Here is a 27,598-nt window from a genome sequence, read left to right as displayed (position 1 = left end):
TTCTTTCATGTCATGTGGAGTCAATTGAATTGGTTGAAGATCTGTAATGCTGGGGCCCACTGGAGGAGGCTGAGATGCGCTATCCACTCAGCATTTCTGGCTGAAGATTGCTGTGAAAACTTCAGCTTTGTCTTTTGCACTGAAGTGCTGGGCTCTTCGTTATTGAGGATAGGATATTTGTGGAGCCTCCTGCTCCTGTCAGTTGTTTAATTGTCCACCATCATTCGCGACTGCAGAGCTTAGATCTGATCTGTTGTCTGTGGGACCACTTAGCTCTGTTTATCACTAATTACGTATGTTGTTTGGCACACAAGTAATCCTGTTTGGTAGCTTCACCAGGCTGACTCCTCATTTTAGCTATGCTTGGTGTAACTCCTGGCATGCCCTGTCCTTGAACCAGAGTTGATCACCTGGTTTGATAGTAATAATTGAGTTGAGGATGTGCCAGGCTATGAGGTTACACATTGTAGAGGAGTATAAGTCAACTGGCTCATAGCATCTCATGTATGCCCAGGCTTGAGTTGCTAAATCTATTCAAAGATGTCCCATTTAGTGCGGTCGTAGTGCCACACAAGATGATGGAGGGTAGTCTCAAAGTGAAGGCGGATTTCTCTCCAAAAGGAATCTGCGATGATCACTCTTACTGATACTGTCATGCATTAGCAGCTGGCAGATTGGTAAGGAAGAGGTCAAGTATGTTTTTCCCTCTTGTTAGTTCTTGTTGGTAAGATGCCATTTTGGCCAAGGTATAAACAGTGTGGTGGAAATGATCTACTCTGTCAGTTTGCAGTATTTTGGAAATATCTTCTCCTCACCTCAATTTTCAGTCTGACCTGTGCATTATTATAGGGTGTGTATTATTCAGATGCCACTAGTTCTTGCAATGAGATCTGGTTTTTGACTTTTGATTCAATTGGTTATGTCTGCACTATCCGGTTTCCAATCTTATGGTACTCATTCAGAACAGAATAAACATTTTGAGTTAGTAAATATTGGGCTAAATGCTTTCTAACCCAAAGGACTCATTTCCTTTAAATCCTTTCAACTTGTCCCTGACTTTATGTTATTTCTACTGAACCTTTGCATTTTTCTTTGAGAATTTAATCCTTGGGAAGATTTACTCCTCCATTCTGATCCTCTGTTTCAAGCTTTAATATTCCCAGCTCTTTTTTGACAATCCACTTACTACTGAAATACAGAATGGTTTTACTGTTATATTTTGCTTCACCAGGACTAACATTTTATCAAATGGACTTAAAGTGGGGCCTAAACTAAAGCAAGGGTAGGCAGGAGCCATGGTAACACTTCACTGACAGGGGTTGTTGCCAGGACTGTCCTCCAGATGAGGATTAATAATAGCAGTCAAGAGTGTGGTGCTGGGATGAGCTGCCAGAGGAGGTGGTATAAGGTCGATACAATTACAACATTTAAAAGGTATCATGAATAGAAAGGGCTTGGAGGGATATGGGCCAAATGCTAGCAAACGGGACTAGATCAGATTACTTACAGTGTGGAAACAGGTCCAACAAGTCCACACCGACCCGCTGAAGCGCAACCCACCCATACCCCTACATTTGCCCCTTACCTAACACTACAAGCAATTTAGCATGGCCAATTCACCTGACCCGCACGTCTTTGGACTGTGGGAGGAAACCGGAGCACCCGGAGGAAACCCACGCAGACACAGGGAGAACGTGCAAACTCCACACAGTAAGTCGCCTGAGGCGGGAATTGAACCCGGGTCTCTGGCGCTGTGAAGCAGCAGTGCTAACCACTGTGCCACAGTGCCGCCCACCCACCGTGCCGCTGTGCCACCCAGATATCAGTTCAGGATATCTGGTTAGCCTGGACGAATTGGACCTGAAGGGTCAGCTTCCATGCTGTACAACTTTATGGTTCTACCAATGAAAATAACCTTCAAGTGGAAGTGGGCAAAGAGTCCAGATTAATCCTGGCATTATGAGCAACTGCCAGTGGTCACAGGACAAGAAGGTTTAGACAGGTGATTCAGCAGAGGTAGCCAGCTCCTAAATAAGGGACATGTGTGGGGAGAGAGTGAATGAGGAGATCCAGAGGAATAAGCCATCACCTTCATGGGAAACCGGGAGTTTGCTTACAATTAGCACAAGGGAATAACAAAAACCACCCAACGACTGCCAAATGTCAGGGTCAGGGCCAAACTCTCCACCACTTCAAAACCACCACCCTTGCTCCTCCATTTTGAAATTGCTAAAGTGTTCTCATTTATTACCATTGTATACTTTCTTTGACTAATTAACTAAAGTATATCGTCAAAACTACTGCTTCTTGATAAGCAACCAGAAAATTGCTACAAATTGTCGATTGCTTTTATTTGGTAACTATGTTAATGAATCCCCCAAATTGAACAGAACTCCTGTTGGTCAGGATAGTACATAGCAGGGAACATCCTGCTCTTCCAGGACCAGCAGTGGAGGCCATGACACCAGACCATGCCAGCCTGGACTGAGGTTACCACCCAGAGTAAGAAAGTCTTACCGTCTCCTCTCCAGTACCTCACACTCACTTTGTCTTTGTTATTGTACCCACCTTCCAATAAGGCTCATGCTCAACCACTTGACTACTTCCTCTAACATCTTCCCTCACTCAGTCACACCCACCCTACCTATGGCACCACTAACCCTGGATGCCCTTGGCACTGCCATCTCAGAACACCTCTTACCTACACTAGCAGTGCCACCCCTTTCTATTTTTCATAATTCCTGCCTCTTTCACATTGCTTAATAAAAATAGCTCACAATAGGGTAGACAGTCAAGACAGGTGGTGATCTGTCTATCTTTTGCTCCTCACTGAGAGAACCTTGACTCAGAAACTCTTGCCTTACTGTGCCGGGAACCCCTAAGAGACTATTACACTTGCCTCCTGACAACTGTGGTAAGCTTCCTGGTTCTGCCTGCTTTAAATAGCAAGGCAAAATAGAGGACCGTAACCCTGGCTGAGGGATCAAAGGACAGAGAGGCAAGCAGGAATGCAGTGAGCATCCAGGTATGGTCAAAGTGACAGCAGGCGATGAGCTGAGAGATGTAGCCTGGTCTAGACCATGGGCTGGGGGCATGTGCCTGGACCCACAATGCTGCAACTTTGCAATTGGAGTTGTCCTGACAGCCTGCATTACAGCATCAAAGTGCAGCAACATCCTGTAACAGGATCAGAGATGCACCGTGAGGTTTCTTAGAAGCTGGCATATGTTGGATGTCAACATCTGTGGATTTGGGGCTCGTACTGGTACCTCGTTCCAACATGGAGGCCATTTTGAGCAGGCCACAAACTCTCTCACTCTGGTTTCCTGAATGAGTTTCCCTAACATCGAGCTTATTTAAGGGGTTTAGTAATTGGAAGGCTAATAATAAAACAGGCAAGTTGTGCTGTTAACAACACGTTTAATGAGTGCTAAGCCCCATCAATAGGCATCTTGCCAATCCCAGCGAGAATCCCGCCAAACTGCTTGTGACAAGCACACAAGATGGTGGGAGTTACTCCCAACATCAAGATGGGCCTTGCTGGACTTTTCGCATGATTCTGGGTCAAGAAGTGTGGTGCTGGAAGAGCACAGCTGGTCAGACAGCATCCGAGGCTGCCCTTTAGCTTTAGACCCTCCTATCCTAGAAAAAAAAGCCTTGACTATTCACCCTATCTATGCCCCTTGTGATTTTATAAACCTCCAAAAGATCACCCCTCGGCCTCTGACGTTCCAGTGAAAACAGCCCCATCCTATTCAGCCTCTCCCTTTAGTTCAAACCCTCCAACCTGGCAACATCCTTGTAAATCTTTTCCGAACGCTTTCAAAATTAACATCTTTCCTATAGCAGGGAGAACAAAAGTGAATGCAGTATTCCAGGGCATAATGATGGAATAACAGAAGGACAATGATTGTTTTATTTTCCAAAACATTGCATTCATAATAGGATAGTATTGTGTCTAATAAATCTTCTCTTTTAAGCTTATAGGAGGGCTTGTTAGTAACACAGCTAACTTAGATTTCACGCCACATAGAAAATACTAAATATGGAATACTAAAAGGACATAGTTTTGAAGGATATCCGACTTTGCAACACCTTCAGGACCCTGCCCACAAAGCAGGGCACTGACCTCTACCTGATATGTCTGTAATAAAAGTTAGCGACCATACAGGACAGCTGTGGACTCACACGGCTTGTCTGGGCACATCAGGCTTTCAAAGATGGTATATGGATGCCAGTAAATTCTGGTGAGTTATTCTAGGTATGGTAAGATAGGGTAGATCTTGGGCGCAACAGATGTCATAGGGGTGGGTTAGATAAGGTTTAGTAAGAGGTGAGAAAACAGGCTGGGCCTCATGGAGAACATAGACACAACTCAGTCAGAACCATATGCCGCCTGCTGTCATAGGGCAGCTCTTTCATTTTGATTCACCACCTTCAAAGGAAGTGAGCTGAGCTGATTTCTGAGAAATTGCATCTTTAGCAGAAGACTGTGCTGGACCGAGGGTTGCTGAGTACAGCACTTCAGTGACAGTCACTCCAATGCAGCATGCAGGTTATGTACCAACGTTTATGTTACCTGTTGCATGTTGGACTGATGGTGGAATGGAAAGTAAAGGTCACCATCACCTTGCCATCCACAGGTAACATTGTTATTACCCTATATTTAGCTCAACAGTGCCAACAATAGAGGTGGCTGCTCCTGATATAGCGCACACACCAGTTGCAATCTGGAAAACTGTGAAAGTTGGCATCGCAAGCATGGTTAGGCATTCGAGCTGGACCGGAAGAACATCACAATGCACTTTTCTCCCTCCCTTAATCCATGCTTTACATTGATGACAGTTTCTCATTGAGGAAAATAAAGCTAAGATTTGCTACTTGATTGCCAAACTCACTTTCCTCCTTTACTCCACTTTATCTGCTTGAATAGGTATCACAATATATTTAGCTCCACTAGGAATTGCATCTTTATCATAAGACGGTGCTCTCGCTGGAATTGCCTGTCCTCCAGCTGGGATTGCCCATCCTCCAGCTGGGATTTCCTGTCCTCCAGCTGGGATTTCCTGTCCTCCAAGGATATTTTTGATCTGCAAAGGATTCACGTGATTGAGGGTCAGGAAGGAAAGTGGAGTTAAACCTGCAATCAGGTTAGCCATGACATGACCTTATACCATGTTAGAGTAGACTTGAGGGGTTGAATGGCCTACTCTTGCTTCTATTTCCTATGTTCTTATGACAAAGTAGCCAATTTCATTTTGAGGTTTTGAAGGCTAGATACATCGTTTAGGTCTTGCTGATGAAAAGTGTGTATACTGTATCCATGGGTGTGGCCATTGCCACTATGGCTCCCTCTACAAGTCATGCAGCATAAAGGAGGCCTTCCCAAAGAGGCTGTCAGAGTTTAGAGGTTAGATGTGGTTCCATGCAGCATTAGCCCTTCCCGATGCCAGTAAAATGGCAGCAGAGTTATGAAGTGGCTGCGAATTGACCAATTATTTGCTTTCATCGGCTATCTCTAATTGACAGCTGATGAGACCAATGACGATCAAGCCACAGATAATATGGAGGAAATGTGGGTTCCCATGTCTTCTGTCGCCATCTTATAAGCCATCCCACTTCGCAGCTTGTGTCTAAAGGACTGGCAACATGGAAAACCCAAGTCTAAGCTCATTGACCAATCTTTCAGAGTGCATGGATGTGGTCATTTATTGAATTAAGAACCGATTTTTTGTTAATCTGCTTGAATTTCTCTTCCTTTGGCTGTCCATTTATTGTACCCTTAAAACTATGTGAATATATTTTGGATAGTGTTTTTGCAATAGAAACAATCTATCAGGTGAGGTGTTATTATTAACTTTAATGTCTATTGTGGCACATGAGGCTGTGTATTTACTGACAATTAGAATAATACTGTTTATAAAATGACAGGGTCACTAAAATAAATGCAAATTTAGCGCTGTGTAATAAGCTGTGCCAACTAAATAATATTGTCACTACCGTCATTGCATTTGCCACGTTTAACACCACTCAGTGTAATTGTAGTTGTTTGCTGTGCATGTCTCAAGAGTTTTTGAAGGCAATTCTAATTGGTACTTTTCAAATGGTGAAGTGTTTATTGGCTTTATATGTTAATTGATGTTTTGCTGCTTCCTTCAACAAAACATACAATGTTCATCCTGTCAGCACAACACAATTTCCTTAATTGTAATGAAATATCAGACATTAAATGTGTGAAATCCCTAAGCACTCTACAATGAATGGCCTTGCTGTTTCAGGGAAAGCGAAGTCAATTTGTTCACTTCAGTCTTTATCTGCTGCATTTTGTCCAGATGGACTGAAGAACTTGCTGTGATTTTATTTGAAAATTATTTTCTCACCAGGGCAAGTGGTTTTCCAGTCAAGATTACTTCAAGCAATTAACTGAAACAGGTTCCCGTGCAGATTTTTCTACATCATTAATCGCATCATTATTAAAATTTCAAGATTGCGCGCTTTGATATAAAATTTACTGAAAGAAAACCGAGTTGGTAACATGACAAACAGCTTCACAATAAAACGTTATATCTCACATCAATTTGTATTTCCTGTCCTTTCAGTTTGAAGTTATTGAAAAGCATATCATGTTGTAAGATGAACCCTCACCATTATTCCCCATGTTATAGAGTATAGAACAGAATGAAAGTCAATAGTCTTCTTCCCAGAAGCCTACCAATCCACCAAATCCAAAGGGGGTGCATTCTGGGAGAATAGTGGAACTTCCAAACTGCCTGCCTGAATTTGTACAGTCAGAAACCTGAAAATCTCTTGGTCGTCAAATGAGAAGTGGCCCTTGTCTTAAACATGATGTAGTTCATTGCATAAAGTGGACGGGTAGAATTTCCATTGGTGTGGTAGACATTGTTGCAAAGACTATGAGGATGATCAAGTTGATAGGTATTATTCCTCTGAGATTCTAAGCTGTTCTCCCATTAAGTCTGTTTGACATCACTGTAGTGAATGGTGATCAAGGCATTCTTCAGCATTAACCCATTCAGACACTTACACCTTTGTCCAGCACACTGTGAATTGGGATCATAACAAATAGGGACTCTTGAGTGTTTGAAGTTATTGAGTTTGAGTGATCTGTGTCTTTTTTGGACAAACAGGTACATAGAGATGCTGAAATAACATAGGAATGTTGGGGTGAAGATTTGTTTGCATGGATTGTATTTTTAAGATACTTTGAATGGCACTAAGAGATCTTTTGGGAATAGAATATGTTACAGTGAATTATTTGAAATTGAATCTGGTGAAGCTGAGAGCGTTAGATAAATTGAAGAAGAAATAAAGTCAGGTTTTTATAGGTAGAAAAGTGAACACCCAATATTTGGAAATCGAAGTGGGGCTAAGGGAGACCTGAAATTGAGATGCTTGAATTAGTTACAGTTAGGAATGATAAAGAAATTAGAAGATTGAAGTGAAATAAAGAGAAGTGAAGAAAGCAAACCAAAAAGCAATGGAAAAGGGACAGAATAAAACAAAGGAAATGGAAAGAGAGGAGAATGAAAAGAGAAGGGAGGTGGAATTTAGAAAGCTTGAATTCTGAGGGCACAGAAAAGCCAGATAACATGAGTCAGCCAGGAGTAAAGGAAGAATAGGTCAAAGCTCAGTGGGTGATTTTGATTCCAGTGAAGATTTGGTTTAACTAAATTTCAATGCTTATTGCCTACATTTACTGAGGATAGAGAGAGAAGATCTTTCACCCCAGTTGAAAAGGTAGCTAGGCAGATGATATGTCCAAAAGAGATTTTGACTTCAGGGGAGATTGTACATGCAAGGTGTCAGAAGAATAACTTACAGATTATGACACTATTAAGGAAGGGAAACTGATCGCTTATGAGGATGTCCTGAAGCTTCTAATTAAAGAACCACAAGAAATAAACCTAATCAAAATTTCCAAGAGAAAAAGAAATACTGAGATAGTGGTGGGTTTGAAGTTAAAGAAAATATTTGAGAACTTAAAACAAATTATGATAGAAGAATTCAGAAATAACATTCCTATAATATTCAAAACTTATTTAGATGAGTGTGGAGTATCAAAGCTCAAAGCTCTAGCAGATACCTATGATATCTCTCACAGACAGTTACAGTTGGGAAGATGGTTATGTGAGAATTCACAAGGAAGAAGAAGAAATAGAAAATCTGACGATAGAAGAAGTACAAATTTTAGGGAATAAACAGAAGGACACGTATAATAAAGAGTAATAAAAAAGAAAATAAATGTTTCCATTGTAATAAGACTGGACATATGTAAGTCAATAACTGGAAATTGAATATGAAACCAGTTTCAGTAATAGGAATGTTGGAGGAATCCTCAGAAAAGTGGGCATGGGACAGGAAATGGGTTTTAAAACCATAACAGTCAGAAAAAGAGAACATTTATCTTTAGTCTGAAACAAGAAGAAAGCGATGACTGCAGACAGCCATGCAAATTTTTGTTTGATTAATCAAAAAGAGAATTTGGGCTACTTGTGATGTTAAATATTTTATCTCAAAAGGAGAAATGTTTCCATATGCTTCAAATCAAGGAGGCAAACCATTAATTAAGTTGAGACACTCCGGAGCAAGTCAGTCACTGATGCTTGCTGTATCAGGGATGATTGGAAGAAAATATGAATTGGACTTGGATATGGAGGTTGTGCACCAATCCCATTATATAAAGTTAGATTAATGAGTGATTTTGTAGTTGGAGACATTTGTAGTTGTGAAGCAAATCCCCGTAGAAAGAATTGATTTTTCTTTGGGAAATGACCTGGCTGGTTCAAAAATATTATGTTCAATGAAGGTGATGGAACAACCAGTAGAGATAAAAGAAATTGACATGCTATGAGTGGAATCTCCTGGACTGTTTCCTGGCCGGGTGTTGGGTCCATAAAATTAGTTAGGAAGGAAAGCAGTCCATGACAAAAGAATTGACTGGAAATTTAATTATCAGAAACAATTATTGAAAGTTTTAACAGCAGGATGAAAGTAAAGGGAATGAGGTCGATATGTTTAACCCATCTGCTTTGATAGAAAGTCAATAACTGGATCCTGAATTGAGCCAAACAGTCTACTCGGAAAATTAATCAGAATCAATGCTGCATTTGAAAGATACAGTACTGGATAAAGTAACCATAGTCCCAGAGGGTTACTCTCCCATTAGAGAGAGACAACTGGTGGTAGGTGTAACTTGAGGGTCACCATGTGAGGGATTAGGCTGAGAAGGCAGGATCTGCATGGTGACGTCAGTTGGTTTAGAAGTTGAACTCAGTTTGTTGCCATTACTCTGCATCACAAGGCAGCAGTTCCACCATCTGAGCTGACCTCCACACTCAATGGAGCAGCTAACAACTTACAAACCTTCAAGCAAACCAGTCTGAGTGCATCTTTTGGTGATCCTGGCCAATAGAAATGTTTCAATATTTTGGTTTGTGTTTTCTTACGTGATCAGCCGTTGGAATTTCCTGAGCCACTTGTAAAATTGTATTATAATACTCAGATGTAACTATGACTGGATGGATCACTGCCCATTTCTCATTGGCTGATATTTAAGGTATCTCTATTTTCTCATTAGTACTCCCTCCATCACCAACACTCAGTAGCAGCATTGTACCCCATTATGGCAGTTAGTGAAACTAGAACTCATTAAAGTGTGGAATTAAAAACTAGTCTGTACCTGCAACAAGTTGCACTTCAGAAATTCACCAAAGCTTCTAAGATACCAGCTAGAAGAGCCAGGGCAGCAGATATGGGAACACCATCAACTGCAAGTTCCTTCCAAGCCACTCACCATCTTGACTTGGAAACATATTGCTGTTCCTTCAATGTTGCCAGGTCAAAATCCTGGAATTTCATCCGCAAGAGCATTGTGGGTCTACCTATAGCACTGCAATGGTTCAAGAAGGCAGCTCACCACCACCTGACCCTGCCAACAATGCCCACAATCCGTGAGTGAATTGAGAAATAAAGGATAAAGGATAATGAGCAGAAAGAATCAAAGTGGGGAAACTCTCTAGACCAAAAGATCTTGCTTCTGGTCTTAATTTGGGGCAACATTTGCTCAGCAGTCACTGGGCAGATTTTATGATCTGGGCATAATTTCCTATTGTTTTTATTTCAATCCCAGTATGCTGGATTGCAGGCTTGTCCTTACCTACAGGTCATTTTGTAACTTGTTATTGGAGGGGTGGGTTGGTGTTGGCAGTTACCTATCCACCTCACAATCTCTGTAACAGAGTCTAGCACATTAATGTAACTTGTGCGTAGTTGTTATCATGCCCTAAGCTACATATTGTTTAAAACAAGTGCTTTTATAGATGCCAATGCTCTATTAGAGCAGTCCTCAGTCAAGGTCCAGCATGCTAGTGAATGGAAAACAGAGGTTCCATTAATAAATTTGAAATGGATGGGTAGTGGAAACATTTCAAAAGTTTACAACTTGGGAAGCTTAGAAGTAAATGAGGTACTTACAGCTCAGAGCAAGTGAATATTGTGAAGCATATCTACAGTAAGAAAAATCAAAGGCCAAAGGAGCACCTTAAAACAAACATAAGCAACTGGCAATGTAGCAAAACCAGACATAAAGCAATAAAGAGGCATTTTAAAAGCTTTAGTAGAGAGAGTCTAATGGAAGAAAAAGTTAGGAAGCTACTGATCCATGTAAGGAAACAGCAACAAAGTTTTTGAATCCTCCATTTTACTCTCCAAGGCAGGATTCCTCAATCTTGACCACATAAGAGCAGAAAACCCTCCAGAACAGAACTATCTAATAACTGCATTGCTATATTCCAAAATTAAAAGCCATTTAATGCTAGGAAGACATACAACAGAGATAATATATCTGGGAAGATTTTAAATTCAGAGATGAGCCAAATTGAACACAGACTTTGATATTTTAGAGAAGACAATCCTTAAAGTACAGAAATGCTTCCGAGCCTGCAAAGTAAATACATCTTTGTGTATTTAAATTCAGAAGCTTATATGTTTGGGAGTATAACTAATATTATTATGGTCTTCCAAGATATAAAGGAATCGATAGATACATATGAAGTTCTGAAAGCCTTTGACAATTGCTTTAACTCTTTTACTCTGACTGCATAAAGTTGAAAGAACAAGATTTAGTAATAGACTTTACCATCCACAGGATTTTATGGCAGTTAAAACTAGAATTCAAAAGAGATGTTAGAATAACTGAGGAGTAATGTTTAAGTTTATTACAGTCAAAAGAAGAGTTGACTCTATGGAGGAAGTTGTTTAGATGATAAGTGAAGCAGAGTTCTAGAAGCAGCACAGATTATTCATAAAAGGAGAAGATTGATCTTATCACACAAGATCGGCAGCATCCATTCAGTTTTCAGTTTATCTCCTGGCACACATGAGAAGACAATGCAGTGGGTAGGACAGACAGTAGATATGAGCAATCATTATCAGCACTGTGGAGAAAAGAAACTTCAAAGGAACAAGCAATTCCCAGCTATTTTAAAAGAAAACATCTATAAAACAATGGATCCATTTCAGAATAAAAAGCTGAGATGAAACAGAGTCATGCAACAATAAAAATGTCAAATATAAGTTCATGAAGTGGACCAGGCTACGATAGAGGAAAGGCCAAAGGTATTCCTAGATGAAATAAGTAATCCAGACCTAGTTTTTGTCAAAAACATATTTCTGTCATGGGATATCTGACTAATTTCACATTTGAAACAGAGGAATATGTAATTATATTGTCAGACAGTGCACCACAGTTGAAGAAACATTGTTTCTTCCCATATTGTCCAGGAGGTATAGCACTTAAGTTGAAAGCTATTTTGCAAACAAATCAGCAATGCAAAGTTGTTCAATAGCACAGAACATATACATATTTCATAATCAAAAATTCTCATTCTTGATCCTGAATATATGTTTTGACCTGAATCATCTTCAGATAATAGGAGTCAAATTAGTTAAAGTCAAGGAACAGCTAATCATGCAACATTTTTTCAAGAAATAGTCAATGAACAACAAGTCAAAGAAGTTCAGTTACTGGACAGTTGGTAGTGGAACATTTAAAAAGATTTCATCGTGCTTCCTCGGCTCATAGCGGAACCAAACAAAAAACAGAATCCATCAAGGTTCGTTATGTTGTCACACAAAATATGTTTCATACTATCAGCAAACTGGAAATCTGTAACTCTACTGGATTGGCAGAAATGTTTCCTATCACTGAAGTGAGTTTAGATTTCATGATTCTGCAAGAAATTGCAATAATCTAGCCAATGAACGGTATACCTCAGATAAATAAACAGACAAAGCTTTGAACTGTTGCAACACAAAATACAACGCTGCTGCCATAAGCGAACAGTTATGACAGATTTAAGTCTGATGTCAGATGATTTGGAAAACTCAAGCTCAAATTTTATTGCCTTATTTTCCCAGAAGGGTTCCTCAATCCCAGGGACATAGACTATACCAAGCAAGCAGTCATCATCAAATAGTATGAGAAGGCAAGTGTTTTGTTTTCAGCAATGCAACAATGTTCACGAATGAATGAAAGCATTCAGATTAAGTAATGGTTTGAAGAGTCTACACACTTCAGATTTATCAATAGCTTGAGAACAAATCTACTGAAATAGATTCAAGGTATGAACTCCATTGAACTTGGTGTGAATGACCAATATTCATAGATTGACACACTTAAGGAAATTGTCTGCTTTGGAGATTCAGGATGAAGTCTGTAAGAAAAAATACCTGCTCCAAAAATCCAGGGCACTGCAAGAATGGAAGAGCCTGTTTCAACGGGGCAGCCATCTTCCATGAAGGAAGTTCATGACTAACTGTCCTCTAGATATTACAATGGAGCGATTGTTTGTTTCAGCAGGAAACCCCCAGGTACAGAAATCCAATAGATAAAATGCCTTCCAGTTTAGAGGGATTCATCAATCTCTCTCAGAAAGGAATGGAATCAAAGTCAATTGTCACAGAGTCATAGAGCACAGAAACACAGATTCTTTCATCCAACCAGTCCATGCGAATCATAGTCTCAATCTCAACTAGTCCCTGTGTTTTTAAAACTCTGTCTTTTAAAAAAAAGTTGACCCACTTTTTTTACTTTTCTCCTCTCACCTTAAAAATATGCCCCTTCATCTTGAAATCCCCCACCCTAGGGAAAGACACCTGTTATTCACCTTATCTATGCCCCTCATGATTTTATAAACCTCTATAAGGTCACCCCTTAACCTCCTATGCTCCAGGAAAAAAATCTTCCAGTCTATCCAGCCACCCTGATAACTCAAACCCATTATTCCCAGCAACATCCTAATAAATCCTTTCTGAATTCTCTGCAGCTTAATAATATCCTTCTGACAACAGATCAACCAGAACTGGACACAAATAGTCTTCAACCCAATTTCTGTCCTGTCAACTGTGGAGTCTTCTTTGATCTATGCACACTAAACTGAGAGCTTAGATTTTCTCAGCTTCTAATTATCTACACTTCCTAACCAAACAGCCCTAATCTGCAATTAAACATTTCTACTGAGACAACTTATTTCCATAACTCCTCTAGGAAAGAGACCATGCTTGCTTCAGACCCTTGTCAGTGCCCATAATCATCTAAGAATATCCAGTCTTTGATTTCCTAAGCTAAAACTGATCCTTGATCATTCTGAGTCAAAAACAAGCTAAGGCCTTCAATGTTTATTAATGTTGTAATCACCCAATATAAACAATTTCCGTTAAAACTGAAAGGGTATCCTGCTCTCTCGTATGCTAAGCAAGTTCTAAAAGAATTCTCTGACTTTTTTAAAACAAAAAGTCCTTCCTCGATGTAATCAACACCCAAATGTCACTGTTTTGGAAGCTAATTTCTAAAAGTTAAAATGCATAAAAGTACAAATCACAAACTTTTCAAGATAAAACAGTAAAATTGGGATAAATCAAATTGCAGGGGCCTGACCACAAACCTATGAGAAATGAAGATTCAGATTAGCTGAGGAAGCTCTGTGCAACCCTATTTTATCTACAAATATGCTCGATGTAATAAAGAAGAAAAGACAATGATGCAATAAATATGTGAAAAGGAATTTTTTTTCAATTTGTTCATACATTGCAATGCAATGACTTTGTGCAGTCGAAGGTGTTATAAAATGTTGGGAGTTAGCTCTGGCATACTTATTAATGATTTTCTGCTTATCTTGCTGCAGAGCTGTGTTTATGGTTGCTGCTTCTGTGCTGCAGAGCAATATCTCAGAGCACTGCTACAGCCTTTGAGGCCTCAGTGAAGAAAGCAGGTGGGTTAGCGGGCAGGCTTTCGTCAGGCTCTGCAGGGTTACTGGCCTTTGCGGCCATGCTTGCAGGGTTCCACGGAGCAATCTCCAAGCTGATTGTGGTTTTTCCATAATTTTGTGTGGCCTACGTTTGCTCCAATTGGATGTTACTGGCACATGTTGAGGGAACGCAGAGTTACCAGTCCAGAACCTCAGCTTATTATAGGCATTCTTGTATTGGATACCTATTCCGTTGGCAGGAATGGCTGACAATTTCAAAACAACAGGGATTTTGGATTTTGCCTCATTGCGGTTTTGTAGGGGAGAAAATTCAGCTGGCTAACACAAGGCAGACCACAATCACAGTCCACCAATTACCCTAAGGTGATTTGTCTTGAAAAAAAATGAGGGATGTTTGTGTGTACAAAAGTGTGAAGAGACCAAGCCAGATTATGGACTGAATATTTCTAATGGGACTCGAGGAAGTTGATGGTTGGTTTGTACGGTAATTGTGCTTAAACATTGATCTTTTACCATGTGCCTGATAGAGATGTCTTTGAATTATGATTATAACTGATTCGCTATTCACTTATCAATTTTATGGTACATGCATAAAAATGGTAGCCAAGATTTGGTTTTAAGTAAATGCAAATGCTATAGTAAACTGTTTGATTTCTTTAAGCAATGTTGATTTATTGTCTCATTTTCCTTTACTTTGGCCAGGTTTGCATTGTCCAGAAGAGAGATACAAAGAAAATGTATGCTATGAAATACATGAACAAACAAAAATGCATTGAACGTGATGAAGTGCGCAACGTTTTCAGAGAACTGCAGATCATGCAACGACTTGAGCACCCTTTCCTTGTGAATCTATGGTAAGGAACTTCTTGTAATAATTAAATAAGCTCATAGAATGTGGAGATGGCAAAGATTAGAATAGATCCCCTACAGTAAGAAAACAGGTCATTTAGCCCAACAAGGCCACACTGACCGTCTGAAGAGTAACCCACCCAGACCCATTCCCCTATCATACATTTGCCCCTGACTAATGCACCTAACACTATGGGCAATTTAACATGGCCAATTCACCTGACCTACACATCATTTGGATTGTGGGAGGAGACTGCAGCACCCAGAAGAAACCCAACCAGACACTGGGGGAATGTGCAAACTCCATACAGTCACGTGAGGCAGGAATCGAACCCAGTCCCTGGCGCTGTGAGGCAGCAGTGCTGACCACTGAGCATGGACCTTTTATTCATATTATAATAACAGTGCAAATGCAAGTAAATGTTAATTATGTTTAGTTGTTTGAATGCAAAAAGTATTTGCATATTATTGGCTTGTTATAAATAAATCACCTGAACCTGAGTATAAAATAGCATAATTTTAAAGTTTATCGATGACACAAAGCTTGGTAAGGCAATAATTACTGAGCACTCATTAGTTGCAGGCTGTAGCTGGGAACAAAGATAGACTGTGGAATTCACAGGCTCGTGGATATTACAAATTAAGGTGGAAGAGTTTTCAAATCAATCCATGGGATCAGCCCTTGCCTCTTTCTTTAATCTCTTTCAGCCTCGCCACCTTCAGACATATCTGCATTACTCTAATTTTGGCCTCTTGTGCGTACCCTTATTTTATTCACCACCATCAGTGCCCATGCCTCTGTTTGCCGAGGGCCTGTGCTTTGCAAATCCTTCCCTACCTTTCTCCAACATGAAATTTCCTTTCCTCCTTTAAAGCACTCCTTAAAACCTCCTCTGTTTTTTGTCATCTGACCTGATGGGTAAATTTAATGCCTGCCTCTACGGTCTTCCCATACTACTTCCAATTGACACCTTAAAATGAGCAACTAACACCCACTCAATGGTCTTTTCCTCCTGGTATTCAACCAGTAGCTTGCAGGAGTGGCACCACAGGGGAAGCCTGAAAATGGGGCTCCCATCGGGGAGTCACACAGTACTTCTGACACACTCCCTCGTCCTCATACTATCTCACCCATCATTATTTTTGTCTCTCTCAACTTTAGCCTAGGGTTCCTCAGCCTTTGGTAGGTGCATTGTTGGCAGCTGCCAATATTCATCCAATGGTGTTGTCTGAAACACTCAGTAAACAGATGGACACCCCCCCTTAGACCCACCCCAATGCCCCCCAACACACTCACACATCCACACCCCCCACTAACTCCCCTATACCTCAACACACCCCCATCAAACACACCCAACTACACCTCCACTCACCCATACACACCCACCCACACAAACACCCACACACCTTACCACATACATCCACCCACACACACCCACGCACACTACACAACCACACCCACCTACTTACACTGCCCTACATACCTGCACACACTCCCAAGCATCGGCACACACCCACACATGCACCACACACCCACCCACACACCCAAACCCCCACACTCACCCACACCCCCCATATACACTCGCACTCTCACACACCTCCACACATTTCACACACCCCCAAAAGCCCCCATACTCCCACAAGCCCCCACACTCACCATACCTCCCACACACACCCCCACACACAAACATACCACACACGCATACACCACACCCCACACTCACCCACACCCCTCACACATCTACCCACACTTCCACACACATCCACCCCCACACAGCCAGACTCACACTCACCCATACTCCTACACATCCCCCCACCCACACATTCCCACACACCTCTGCACCCCCACACAACCCCCACACACCCACACATTCCCACACATCTCCGCACCTCCACACACCCACACATTCCCACACACCTCTGCACCCCCACACACCTTCCACCCACCCACACCTTCCCACACACCTCTGCACCCCCACCTCTACACACACCCCACCCACCCACATACCTCCACACCTCCACACACCCAACTACTCACACAGCTACACCTAGACACACCCTGCCACGCACACACCCCTACACACCCCCCACTCAACCGCGCACTCCCACACCTACACACACAAACCCCCCACACACCCACACCCCCGACCCACCCGTGCACCTCCATACATTTTCACACACACACACGCACTCAACCCTTGCACCAACCACACTACAACCCCTCCCCACACACACATAACCCTTGCACCACACACACACACACACACATACACACACACACACACACACAAAACCCTTGCACCACACCACACTACAACCTCTGCCCATCCAGAACACCCATAACTATCCAATCAGTTACCAACTTGTTGGACTTTCTGCAAAGAGGTGATGTGAGGCTTTCTGACCAATAGGTGAGACCTCTGTCACCTGCATTTCATTCCATCCAATTTCTCTTTGTGCGGCTCTGAGTCTTTATTTGTTTGATAAGTCCATCTCAGGATGTTGAATTCTGTCAAAAATTCTATTTAAGTGTAAATTTGCTGTATATGTATGAAGCAATGGACTTTGGGAGGAATAGCACCGAGGGGCAGGGCAGTTGAAAGAGTGATAGAATCATGGAGGCACTCAACGTAGAGAACTCATTTGTAAGGTCACAGGGAAAAAGCTGAGTATATGACTAAATCAGTGAGTTCATACGAGGAGCTGACACAGGCATGATCATCTGAAAAGACCCCCTCTTGTGCTTTAAATGATTCTATGTTGTATTCAGTTGTTTCTTAATGCACAGATGAAAAGAATTTCGAGTGTAATCGTTGCAATATATGAACTACAGTTCACTGTCAAAAAATGACAATGTAATCTGTATGTTGCTTCACAAATCCAAAACCCTTTCAGGAATGTCAGCAAATGTAACATTAAAGAAATGGAAACGTATCATATTATTGACAGCAGGTATTTTAATAGGAGTGAATAAGACAACAGAAAGATGGGGTGAGCAGAATGCTTAAAGTTTCGTGTTGCAGTTTTTGTTCTTGCAAGGCAGCAGCACAATGAATAAAGTTGCTTCTCTCATGTCTTGATCTCTCCACCTTAATATCCAATGTTTACTGTCAAAACACTTGATCCAAACAATATATTTTTCATAAGTTTCATTTCCTTGGACCTGCCTGTGGCTGAAGCATGAGGCAACATTCAATATTGTGGCTTAAAATGACAAATATAAGCCATTTAAATTTCAATCCACTGACTTATCTCCTCTTTTGGATTATTTGCATATTCAGTACTGATAATGTGGAACTGATATGTGGAAGGTGGAATGCATGCATAGGGGTAGCAGTCTCATAGGGGAGGAGGATGTAATAGCTTTGTCTAGCTTTACAGATTGACGCAAATTCAAAAGATGCTCCAAACAAGATTGACAGCAAGTGAAGTGAGGACTATATCAGTTATGAGATTTTTTTAAAAGGCTATTTTTTTTCCTGATTGTGCCTTTGTGGACCAGAACATTAAGAAGCGACATAGTTTGGGTTAGGACCAAAAAATCATATGAAATGCAGAATTCGACTGCTGTGTAATTGCACCTTGTTGTACAAAGGCTTTTTTTTGTCATCAAGTCATCAGTAGACTTTTTGTGCCTTTCTCTCTATTTGCCTATGGCGACTGAAGCTAATTTACTAACACTCACAAGATTTTAAAATTAAATTAACTGTGACCCAATGTTCCATTCCTTGCACTGTCCTATTTGTGAGCAACAATATTCACCAAATATACACAGATAAGGATAAATACAAGTTAAAATTGAAGATAAGTCCAGGGTAAACACTTAAATGATGAACATTTATCTTAGAATGAATCCTATCAATGAAAATCTGCCTGATAAATCATCATAGTTACAATTAAATTCTTCATCCAAGAACCAGATTGTACCATGGTGACATCTATTACGAGCTGCTTTCTCTCATAGTTACAGCCAAGCTGCAGTTTCCATAAGCTGTTTGAATTCACTATGAACTTTGAGTGATGTCTTAATTCTCTCTTGGGCATATAGCCCAGGTCTATTCATCTTCTATAACAGTAAATCACTTACCAGCAAAACACTTGGAATGCTCATCATGTTCCACAGTTATATCAGAGAGGAGATAGGCCACACAGTTAGACTATTTGCATACAGGCTAAATTAATTAGTTAGAATTCTTTAGGGATGAGGTGATACATCAAATCAATATGATCCATGGTGAAAGGATAGGCAAGAAAAGACTTGGTTGTCCGTCAGTTCTGGCTGGAGCTTTGTAACGGAACGTGGTACCAGCGCAAACAACATAGCGATTGTAAAAATGTAACAACTCCACAAGGGGTTTGTGTGACTTGACTGAGACGGCACATTGCTGAATGGAATATTTGTCACAATCTATAACTTTATACTTTATCCATTTCTACCCATTCATCCGTTCACTCCTCACTCACTAGCCCCATTTGAAAGACTTATGACATACAAATATGAGCCTAAATATGGCAAATGATGACACAACACCAGGTTATAGTCCAACGAGTTTACTTGAAAACACGAGCTTTCAAATAAACCTGTTGGAGTATAAGCTGTTGTTGTGTGGTTTTTGACCTTGTCCTACCCAGTTCAACACTGGCACCTCCACAAGGGGTATGCCCTCTGCACTGTTCCACTTTGCCAGTCTTCTCCCAGATTGCTGCTCTGAGGCTTTGGTAGTTTCCACTTGGATTGTCATTCCCAGCTGGAAGGAAGCAAAAGGGGAACCAATTATTCCTGCAATCAGCAGCAATGCATGCAGCATCAGTGCTAATCTGAAGATTTGTTCTGGTGTTTTCATATCCCACATCCGTCCACCAGCATAGAAATACATATACAGTTCAATTCCAATTAAATTAGTTCATTAAATGCTTTGTATTCAATTTATTTCCTTACTCGAACATTTTCTCATTAATTAAATCACTTCCCAAGCATATCATTCAAGCTTACAATCATTAATTCACTAACACTACCTGATTGACTTTCTGAAAAATAATACATTACTATTCATTTCTGTTCTCGGCACTAATTATGTTTCTTACATTTTACAGTTTATTATCTATGCTTGCTTATTGCTTCTCTCCAAATACTTTCAAAATAAGCCTATTTAGAAAGAGAGTGTTGCTAAGCTTGGAAACAAATAGATGCTGTATTTGATTGTTTTGCTCCCAAGCATAAGGTCAAGTACAAATATCAGTTTTTATTTAGGGTAGCACGGTGGTTAGCACAGCTACCTCACAGTGCTAGGGATCCAGTTTTGATCCCAACATTGGGCGATCGTTTGTGTGGAATTTGCACATTTTCCCCGTGTTTGTGTGGGTTTCCTCCAGGTGATTCAATTTGTTTCCATAGTCCAAAGATGTGCAGGTTAGGCGGATTGGCCATGCTCCATTGCCCATAGTGTCCAGGGATGTGTAGATTAGGTGGATTAGCAATGGGAAATGCAGGGTTACAATGAAGGTGTGGGTCTGGGTGGGTTGTGCTTTAGAGGGTCAGTATGGGGGTGAATGGTCTGCTGTAAGGATTCTATGATTCAGTTCTTGGGTTGCTGATTGCAACCAGAAACGTTCCATTTCTCAGGAACAATGACGTGAACTGATTTTTGGGTATTTTGGAATGGGGAGATATTTTGATCCATTTTAAAAGGTTAGGTGACTTTTGCTTTCATGCAGGCAAAACAACAACATTGATGTAAAACTACCAGAGACAGCACATCTGATGCCTAAGGAAAGTATTCATGTAGACAGAGGAGAAAACATGAACTGATACTCCCTGAGATACAAAAGCCCACATGAGAATCTATTCTTAATTATTAAGTTTTTCCTTTACAAAGAAGGAACAGACTTAATGTAAATATAAGACATGAGTGACAGTGCAGATGCAATAGACTCACCAAGCCATGTGTGGCAGAAATGTATATTTAATTTCTTGGTTTTGAATAGCTCATGTCAACTGGCAAGCAGCTCTCTCTTCATTTTGCGAAATTAGAAAATTGAAAGGCAGAAAACATGATATCTGCAGGAACTGAATGATCGGGAAATTAGTCAAGAGAACTGAGTCATATCTTAGTTTAAATTGAATTGCACAAGGTCAGAGACTGAGCAGGTACTTAGGACCAAGTTAAATTATCAATGGCATTCCATACCATAGTCGCACTATACTAAAGCCACGATCATAATTGAATGATAGTGCAGTCTTGATCAGTATCTAATTGTGGATTCCTCCTGGTAGCATTTAGTTTGTGCAAAAGCAGGAAACTCCATTACCCCATTATTTAAGAGAAGTGGGAGGAAGATAGAGAGAAGGAGCAGAGGAGCATTACTCACCCAGAAATCAATCAGATTGCCAGGCATTAACCTTGCAAGCAGGCTTGGTGGGTGACAGGAGATGCCTGGGAAAAGGCTTGAGGTGGCAATTTGATCGATGGGAGTGGGGGAGCGTGTTCTGCCACAGAGAGAAGAGGCTGCATTTCCTGGAGGAGAGGCAAAAGGCTTCTTTGAATGAGTGGCAGAGGACTCCAATTCCTCTTGACCCACAAGGAGAATTGTACACAAACAGTAAACATTTTACTGTTTGGTTCCCAGAGTCCTGAAAATCTGGCTGGCAGCAGTTAAAATCTAAATCATGGCATATGCCAAATGTAAATATGACCATGAAATGTCCTGCCTTCCTACATTGGTACAGAGGAGCACTATACAAGGTCAACACCAAAGCAATTGTATAATGTTACCATTTTATAAGGTTGGTAATTCTCTGGTTTTCAATCCAACGCTCCCCGGATTGGGATCAGGATATCAAGTTGGGTCAGGAGCTGAAAATTTGAAGTCTCAAGCTCTGAGGCAGAAATAGCCACTGTGGGGCCCTGATCAACAGTGTAGCGGTCTTCCCCTTCTTTCTGGTTTCACTGAGAGGTCATGCCAATTTTCAAAACTGAAATGGGAGAGAAAAAGCACAAGCTTAATTCCTAACCACAACCTTTCTTGTCTATTGGGTAGATGCTGAATATCAAGGCCCATGTGCTTACCAGATCTTGCATTGTGATCTTGTCCAGAAGCCAACTCAACAATTCTATCCATAGCTGGTTACCATTAATCCATAAGAAGTGCTATCCTGAGAAAGGATAAATTAACCATAAATGAAATTCTCATTTACTTGCATTGGATTTTCAGTGCTTTGCAGTCAAATATTTACCCCATAAAGTGTAATCTTGGTTGTAATGCAAGTAAACGTGGCAGACAATTTGTATACAGCAGAACCTCACAAATGGTAAATGAGATCATTAACCATTCAAATTGATGGGGGAGGAATATTGATGCAAATACCAGAAAACAATCCTACTTTTTAACCAATCAGTATAAGGTGACTACAGTCCTCACTATTAGCAGAGCCTCATTATAATATCTCACCTGAAATTCCCCAGCGCACTCTCAGTACAGTGCAGAAGAGTGCCAGTGAAATACATACTCAAACTAAAGAATAGCTTCCCAACCAGCAATGACCTATGATGATCCCAAGAGCCAAATCGATACCTAGCAAGCAGAAATCAACAGTGTGGATGCTGAAAATCTAAACTAAAAACAGAGGAAGTGCAAGAAGTACACAGCAGGCACAGTGGCATCTATCAAGAGAGAAGCAGAGTTAATGCTTTGAGCTGAATATGGCTCTTTGGAACTTAGTAAGCCTTTGTTCTAGTATTTTATGAAGCTTCACAGGAGGCTCCCAAGCACTGAGGATGTCACCTAGACAGGGGACGAAACGTCTGCAACACAAATTCCCAGCTCGGCGAACAGAACCACGACAATGAGCACCCAAGCTGCAAATCTTCGCACAAACTTTGAATTTTATGAAGTAATTGGGGAAGAGTGAAGAAGGGGGTTCTGCTGTATTTAGAAGGGCAGCAATAGTGGTCATGGAAATGCTGGGTTTGTGGAGTCCAAAGGAAACTTCCAAGCTTACCACTCCACGATCCTACCCCAGCACAGACTCGACCATGTAGCATAGTTTGTCAATTTCCCACACAAAACTGGGAGAATCCTCAAGGAATATGGCACCTTAGGCACTGATAGAAGAACTAAGGGACCTTGATATACAATGCCTTATAAAACTATCTTGTTTAAATACTCTGTGTAACTAATGATATGCAGCATATTCTGACTGACAGTGAATAAATTAATTATCAAGATAACAAATCAGTGCAGTACAAAAAGAACTTTGTTTTTACATGACATTCTGTCTAAATGTTTGGCAATTTTAATTAGAGTTACAGTTACAATTTCCATTAAAGGTTATAGATCCCAGTGGAAGTTCAAGATAATTGAAGAACTTATTAGAAGCAATAGATTGAGGAATACCGAATGTAATTATTTCCCTAAGTGTGGGTGACCCATTTTTTTTCTATCAAGCTGTAACATTTATTATTATTAACTGTTATCTATCAGATTCTTGGAACTAGCTTTAACTCTATCTGTTTCTTATTGTCCATCAACAAGTTGGATACTTGCCACAGAGTACACCTGTGGCTTCACCTGCTCAGGTAATTTGTCACATTGCAGCAAACACATGATTCTGGCTGACCAGGAGACTCTCCCCACTCTTGCCTTTTGCCACAGGCATATAAGAAAGATAGCCATGCAAGGTGCATTCCCAGAAGCCTATTATCTGAATGGTGAGAGATTGCACTGCTCTCTGAGGTCTCAGCGTACTAGTGCAGTAACAGTGCAGGAATCGTATATTTTCATAATTTGAAGGAAGGAAGTGAAAGTGTTGTAAACAAATTTGCAGATGACACAAAAATAGATGTAAAGGCAGGTTATGAGAGGTATATAAATAGTTCACACACAGATATTGGTAGGCTAAGTAAGTGGGCAAAAAGTAGGAAAATGTGAACTTATTCACTTTGAAAGGGAGAATAAAAGAAGAGTATCATTTAAATGAAGAAAAACTGCAGAGAAGTGTTGGCACAAAGGATCTTGAGTGTACTTTTTACCTAACCTGAAAGGCTAGCACACAGATGCAGCAGGTAATCAGGAAACTTACTGGAATGTTTTGGAGACGCCGGTGTTGGACTGGGGTGTACAAAGTTAAAAATCACACAACACCGGTTACAGTCCAACAGATTAGACTGTAACCTGGTGTTGTGTGATTTTTAACTTTGTACTGGAATGTTGGTTCTTATTTCAAGAGGATTGGAGTATAAGAGTAGGGAAGTCTTATACAACTGAACAAATTGCTGGTGAGACCACACCTGGAGTACTGCGAGCAGCTTTGGTCCTCTTGTTTAAGGAAAGTGATTTAATTGGAGAAGGTTCACTGAGATGATCCATGCTATGGCAGGATTGTCTTATGAGTAAAGGTTAAACAGGTTGAGACTCTATTAAGGAAAGTGATGGCCTACTGATATTATCATCAGACTGATAATTCAGAGACCCAGGTACAATTCTGAGAACTGGGTTCAAATCCTGTCCATGGCAGATGGTGGCATTTGAAACCCATAAAAATCTGGAATTATGAGTCTCATGACTGTAGCTGATTATCAAAAAAAAACCCATCCCTGTCTGAAAGAAAACTGCTGTCCTTACCCATAAAATAACTCCATAAAGGCCGGTGTCCCATCACCAAATCACCCCTTATTTACACGTGCATAGTACGTGACACTGACTCACCGAGCTCAGAGCCAGCTTTGAGTGAACAGGACCTCTGACACTCCAGTTTATATCTGTCAGCCAGGGCTCCCAGATTGAACTGGGTTATCAGCCCAATCAGGGAACTCATATTCTGAGATTCACCTGGCTGACACATTCCAATCACTATAACCTGGTCTGGCTTTCATGTGGCTCCAGACCCAGACAACACTGGAATGGGATTGACTCTCAACTGCCCTCTGGGCAATTAATAATAGGTAATAAATGCTGGCCTAGCCAGTGAAGCCCAAATCCTGTGAATAAATAAAGTAATTCTGGAATTTAGAAGAATGAGGGGTGATTTCATTGAAACATAAGAGAGTAAATGCTGAGAGGATGTTTCACCTCATGGAAGAATCTAGGTCTAGAGGACATGGTTTCAGAAGTAAGGGGATCCGTTTAGGGTTGAAATGAGGAGGAATTTCTTTTCTGAATCGTGAGAGTCTTTGTGACTCCTTGCCTCAGAGAGCTGTGGGGGCAGAGTCCATGTGTATATTTAAGTCTGAGATAGATTCTTGATCAGGAGGGGAAAGCAAGGATTACAGATAAAAGCCAAGAGAGTGGACATGAGGACTATGATCCATGTATGGCCAAGCAGGCTTGAGTGTCCAAATGGCCTACTCCTGTTCCTATTGCTTTTAGTCTTTTAATCCCAAACTGTTAGTGTGGAGGTATAGCAATTAGTTAGCAAAGGTCTAGGTTTAAGTCTCATCTGCCATAAAGGTGTCTCATAACATGTCTGAAAAGTTTGACTAAAAGTAAATTTTCCTGCAAGTTGCTCAGGAGTTCCAACAATATTTTACAAGTATGTAGAAATTGCTGGAAAAGTTCAGCAGTTCTGGCAGCATCAGTGGTGAAAACCCAGAGATAACATTTCAGGTCCAGTGACCTTTCTACAGATCACAACTTTCCAGCAATTTCTGTTTTTGTTTCTGATTTACAGCATCTGCAGTTTTTTTTCAGTTTACTTTTTACGGACATCTGATGTTTTATATTATGTTGACATTATATTGTACCTAGTGCATCCACAAGTTAGCAAGAGACAGTATTCTAGAGGAACTTTATAGTCAAGATACACTGCCATTTTCACAAATGAAATTCTAGGCACGTGTATAACTCCACTCTCTGAAATGGCCTAGCAAAAATTACAGCTGATTTTTGTCTCTAACTCATAACTCAGATTGCAAAAACACATTGTTCTTTTTAAGAAGTATTGACATTTAATAAGCATTATATATTGAAAGTATTGACCTGCCATCATGTATCCTGTAATCGATAGACTATTTGGTTGTTTACCTCTCTGCTGTTTGTAGGACATTGTTTTGCACACATTGATCATCTTGTTTCCTTCATCATCAGTTTCAAAAGTACTTCTTCAACTGGAAAGTACTTTGGGACACCTTAAGGTTGTGAAAGGTACTACATAAATGGCATGTTCTTACCTTTTATCAAAAGTTCATTGTTGCTTAAATATCTGTAACATTGGAAGTGATAAGTAATGGTTACACATCAGGAGTACTTAACAGGCCATTAGGTGTTGTGAAACAAACAGTTGTTCTCCCCTCTCATCATTCGTCCCCTCACTCCTCTCCTAAATTGTTTGGGCTTTAACTCAGAGGCTTGTGCACATATTCTATATAAGACTTTGGTGTAGGGCTGAGAAAGTACGAAAGAGGAGTGAACTTTAAAAACCTTGAGGTTCTTCACTTCCCAATTAATAGGAGTAGGTTTTTACAGAAAGCAAAATGTTGTACAGCAGCAAAATGATGAACAGAATATACAAGTGAATTGAACAATGATTCAAAATGAGAGAGTCCTCAATTGGACAGGTAAACAATGCCATTATGATATCAGAGATAAAGAACACATTGAAAGTACAGGAAAAAAATTCTAGACACGGATAAAATAAGAACAGAACATCTAAAAGTCCCTGGAGAAACAGGATTAGAAGTGATAACATTTTTTTTGATTAAATATGTTTCAAGGATTACTTCCAACTGAATTGAGTCATTCATTATTCAATAAGTGATTGAGGTAACCTCAAGCAAGGAGTACAATCATTTTAGAACTGTAATCCTTAATGGGTCATTTCTTTAAAGTGATTTTGTAATAAGAAAAAAAAGTAATGCCATGTGTGAAGCAGAAATTGGTGAAACACAGAACAGATTTAGATCTTGAGTAGAATAAGCAAGGGAATATTTAACCAAAGAACAAGTCCATTGAATATCGAGAAAAAAATTCCATATACTTCATAAGAAATAAAAAAGTATTCAATCATGTTTTTCATCAAAATGTAGTAGATATTTTGCTGAAATCTGACATTGACTGTAAAGATGTGAGCTTTATCCAGAGACATGATTGGGACAAAATAGCAAGCATCGGGCTGGAAGAAGGACAATCAGATATGCTTTAAGAGCAGAGAAAAGTACAACAGTATTATGTACTGTCACCACAATTATTCAATCTTTACAGAAAACAAATTTTAAGGAATTAGATTTGTTTCCACAGATATAGATTGGGTGCGTGAAAATAATAAAATTTTGATATGCTGTTATTTGCAGAATCAGGGGAGTCCCTACAAAATGTTGTATTGTATTGTAAGTAGTCATATTACACAAGGATCACAGGCATTTCTCAGAGAGAGTGAAAGAGAGGCAGTTGGCCATGTATAGATTAAGAGTAACAACTTCACAAGTGTGAAGTAAGCTAGTTTTGAGAAGATTTGCAGCTCAGGTTGA

The 27,598-nt window shown here is 40.3% G+C and overlaps 1 protein-coding gene across 1 annotated transcript in view; it reads left to right on the top strand.

Moving 5' to 3' along the window:
- The first annotated feature begins 14,987 nt into the window (after positions 1-14,987).
- LOC132833359 (serine/threonine-protein kinase 32B-like) overlaps positions 14,988-27,598 on the top strand; it is a 196,396-nt gene continuing 183,785 nt past the window's right edge. Inside the window, exon 1 of the mRNA XM_060851571.1 lies at positions 14,988-15,142. Within this exon, the coding sequence (XP_060707554.1) occupies positions 15,024-15,142 (119 nt within the window). The 5' untranslated portion in view covers positions 14,988-15,023. The remainder of the gene's footprint in view (positions 15,143-27,598) is intronic.

This window comes from Hemiscyllium ocellatum, chromosome 36 (genome assembly GCF_020745735.1).
Source record: "Hemiscyllium ocellatum isolate sHemOce1 chromosome 36, sHemOce1.pat.X.cur, whole genome shotgun sequence".
NCBI lineage: Eukaryota > Metazoa > Chordata > Chondrichthyes > Orectolobiformes > Hemiscylliidae > Hemiscyllium > Hemiscyllium ocellatum.
Note: the sequence above shows the minus strand (reverse complement) of the source record. Positions and strands in the feature narration are given on the sequence as shown.